Genomic DNA, 3799 nt, shown 5'->3' with positions numbered 1-3799 from the left:
ATTATGTTAAAGACTTGTAATGACTTTTTGTTCGTTGTTGATGGTTTGTTGTTGTTTCCTTTGTTGGTCCTTATTTTAATAGTGGTTTTGCTTTTAGAAAATATGACTTCTTGTTCTAAATTATGAAAATCTGTAATATGTTAATATATTGAGTATCAATATATTTCGTAAGCAAAAAAGAATTTGAAATTATATTTAAATTTTTTGATAAATAACATTTTATGTTAGCTCTTAATACAATACATATGGTAAACAATAATTTCCAATCAGCACTTACTCCAGAAAGAGGGATATAATGGTCTTTTTTACATAATCAGCACTTAATACAAAATGTTTGGTAAACAAGAAAATCCAATCTGCACTTACTCCAGATAGACCTCTTAGCACAGTCAGACCTCTTACCACAGTCAGACCTCTTACCCCAATCAGCACTTAACCAAAAATATTGGTAAACGGCCCCTAAGATCTACTACTATGTGGCAAGATGAATGATTACCCATATATTTTTCCCATAAACTACACTTATTTGTAAACCTATTTTACATTAAAATGACTTTTAATTTCTGTTAGTGCAACAAATTAGTTTTATAAGACCTTTAAAATGTCTAAACATCTTAATAAAATAGTTTATAGGACTTAAGTTTATAAAACAAAATCAGAAAACATATGATTTAAAAGTGTTACAATATGTTTATAGAAGTCTTTTAGGTGTTATAGTATGTTTTTTAGTACGCTTCTAAAATAAAATGTTGTATTAACTATTTTACACAATATTATTTGAGAAAATGTTCTATATAAACAAATGTCCTATATAAAAAGATGAGTTGATAGGAGATTTCTCAAAAATATCCTCTAAAATAACAAACATGACACTTTATTTTAAAACGTAACAAAAACTTTGTTAAAGCATTCAAAAGCGTCTTATAAAACTATTGTAATGTTTTTAAATAGAATGTTTTATAACTTGGTTTTATAAACTTAGGTTTTTATAAAGTATTTTATTCTTACGCTTTCATTATCTCCCTTGTCATTCAAATAGCAAATAATTGGTCAGTAAAGAACAAACATGGCGTCTTTGGAATTGGGCCACGAGCAGCAATATGCTAATGAATTGGAAATCCCGAAATGAGAGGCAGGCGGCAGCTTCCCTCCTGACTCAACAAGAGAACGAAACCATCATATGTCATTAGGCCGATTGCATGACTATTTGAGACAAAACTAACACACTGAAAACACCTACACATGACCAAGTGTTCTTTTGTAGTTTGTATGCATGCAATGGTTGTATACACACACACACATATATATATATATATATGTGTGTGTGTGTGTGTATATAGCTACTAGACACCCATGATCAGAATAACATCATAAGCTAGTATACCATTGACATATCTCTGGGTACGTTGCTTTAGCAATGGCAGTGAAAGTTGTAGCATACTCCACCCTGGTGCTGAGAATCCTCACACTTTTGCTTTTAGCTGCTTCTGCTGTCTACATGTTTCTCAACACTTACAAGATTGATGGTTCCAAGACTTCTTGGAAGGATCTCAAGACTTACAGGTAATTAATTAGTTACTTCACGGCTCGATATATGCGTTTAATCATCATCAATGAGGCTAAAATTTCTGTTAATTTATGATAGGTTTGTTTTTGCAACGGCTGTCATCGGTGTTTTCTACTTGTTGATTCAAATTCCTTTTGCTGTATATTATGCGTGCACGGGCAAGAGGTTGATTCGCCATTCATGTCTCCCAGAATTTGACTTTTATGCAGATAAGGTACGTACCGATATACGTCTTGCTTTCGAATGCAATGTCACAATGTTGCTGAAGACGCCTTCTATGTCATGAGGTTTATATGTTACAGAGAGCAATACACTACTAACTGTCCTTAGAGTGTTTTATTAGAATACTAATAAGAAAAAACTTGTGTTCTTTCTCAAAGGGGTTAGAATAAATCGTTAGAACGAAGTGACACCACCTAACAAGTTCTATCAAGAAGACAACTAACATGACACAAAAAGTAAATCATCATATTAACTTTTTTATGAAACTTGTGAAAAATCTCCTAGCATTTTATAAACACGATACCTTAAAAAATGTCATATTATAAAAAGCAAAATAAAACAATTATATTTTTTTTAGTTCTATTAGGTTGCCTAATATCGTAGATAGAACTTGTTAGGTCGTCTAATTTTGTTTTAGCAACTTTTTTTTATTAACCTGGATATCCAACCCGTTATACGAGCCGATTAATCCCAGCTTACGATAAAACATTTAGTTTCGGTCCTATAAAATTAAAGTCCCATAATTACAACGAGATTGGTGTCTTGGGCACCATTGTCTTGAGTGTCATAATAGACACTTTTATAGGATTTAAGTTTATGGAAATAAACGATTGTACGTTATATGTAAAGGTATTAAATTAAGTTTATGTAACGTTTTGTGAGTTTTATCAAACTTTTTAAGATACTCTTGAAATAAAATTAGTTATCCAAATAACATTTTTATACGATATTGTTCGAAAAGATATCTTATAAAAACAAGTCATGTCCTATATAAAGATGTACTCATATGACACTCTCAAAAGCTTTCTATACAAAAGCTAATACAATATTTTATTTTGCTTTTCCTATAAACTCAAATTTGTTGTAGTGCATTCATTTTTTTTATTAGGAACGGATGTGTGCTAAAAGACCAGTTTTGTTGCAGTGTTGACATCGATGTATTGGTATTGTAAAAGACGAACTTTTGTGTAAAATCCCTAACAATCACTTTTTAAGTAGGCAAATTATTTCAGAATGAAAAATACACACATACTCATGATCGCTAACGCCATGGTGCATCGGAAATTTTGCAGTTAGTCAGCTACTTATTGGCATCTGCCGTTGGTGCTGGCATCGCTGCATCGATGGAGTTGAAGATCATTATAGATGATGTAGTTGCTCTAATTGCATTCATATTTGAGGCATTAAATTCAAATGTAGACCTGGGGATCAATCTTTATGAATTCAAGTCCAAAACAGACAAGTTTCTTGATCGTGGGATCATCGCTACGATTCTCCTAGCTGTTGGTTTCGGTTTCATGGTGGTGATCTCTATTCTTTCATCCCTCAATCGACCCCGGAGTAGAAACTTCTTCCGTTAAAATGGGTTCCATCTTTTGTTATGATTCGCCAAATAAATGCAACAATTAACCAATTTGTAAATTTTTCTATAAATGGAATAAAAGCTATTACATTTCTTCGTAAAAGATTTACCACAACCGTTAATACGAATGCATGGATTAATGTATTTATATTAAATCAATAAACGACTTGTCGCAATATATATGTTTTTTGAATAGTTATTCGTATTATAATTTTTTTAATTATTATAATTTGGTTAAAACTAAATAGAATATAAGTGATTGCTTGTCATTATTGTTACGTTTAATGTCTTTGGTTTTGACGAAAAGAGACGATTATCACTGAAAATATTTTGTTACAGAATTGGGTGTTCAAATATAATAAAAACAATTCGTAAAAATGCTTTACTATGTTACATAAAATAAGTACACCAACCACAAATTGAATTGTAAAAACATATTAAAGGTTTATATTGACGAAATATTTTAAATAAAGTGACTTGTTAAACATAACGTGATCAAACATTGTGGATCACCATTCACGACGAAATCAAGACATCAGTTAAAAACTTGACTTGATATGCAAATTTGCATATGTATGTGCATATTATATATACGAGTTTAATTATTTAAATACTCTTTTTTTTGTGAGATCCGTGAGATCGTTTAT

The 3799-nt window shown here is 30.9% G+C and overlaps 1 protein-coding gene across 1 annotated transcript; it reads left to right on the top strand.

The window, feature by feature from the left end:
• The first annotated feature begins 1417 nt into the window (after window positions 1–1417).
• On the top strand, window positions 1418–3150 carry LOC112509031 (CASP-like protein 4D1). Its single transcript, XM_025113902.1, has 3 exons — window positions 1418–1563; window positions 1646–1781; window positions 2863–3150. The coding sequence occupies exons 1-3, from the start codon at window positions 1418–1420 to the stop codon at window positions 3148–3150; spliced, it is 570 nt and encodes a 189-aa protein (XP_024969670.1).
• The last annotated feature ends 649 nt before the right edge of the window (window positions 3151–3799 follow it).

The sequence above is a fragment of the Cynara cardunculus genome, assembly GCF_001531365.2.
Source record: "Cynara cardunculus var. scolymus isolate 2C chromosome LG 3, CcrdV1, whole genome shotgun sequence".
NCBI classification, from domain to species: domain Eukaryota; kingdom Viridiplantae; phylum Streptophyta; class Magnoliopsida; order Asterales; family Asteraceae; genus Cynara; species Cynara cardunculus.
This window is presented reverse-complemented; position numbering and strand designations above follow the sequence as displayed.

Excerpts from the sequence above, each read along its gene's own strand:
- LOC112509031 (XM_025113902.1), top strand. The coding sequence starts at position 1,418 with ATGGCAGTGAAAGTTGTAGCATACTCCACCCTGGTGCTGAGAATCCTC. Across the intron at positions 1,564-1,645 it reads AAGGATCTCAAGACTTACAG|GTTTGTTTTTGCAACGGCTG; the intron begins GTAATTAATTAG and ends AATTTATGATAG. Across the intron at positions 1,782-2,862 it reads TTGACTTTTATGCAGATAAG|TTAGTCAGCTACTTATTGGC; the intron begins GTACGTACCGAT and ends GAAATTTTGCAG.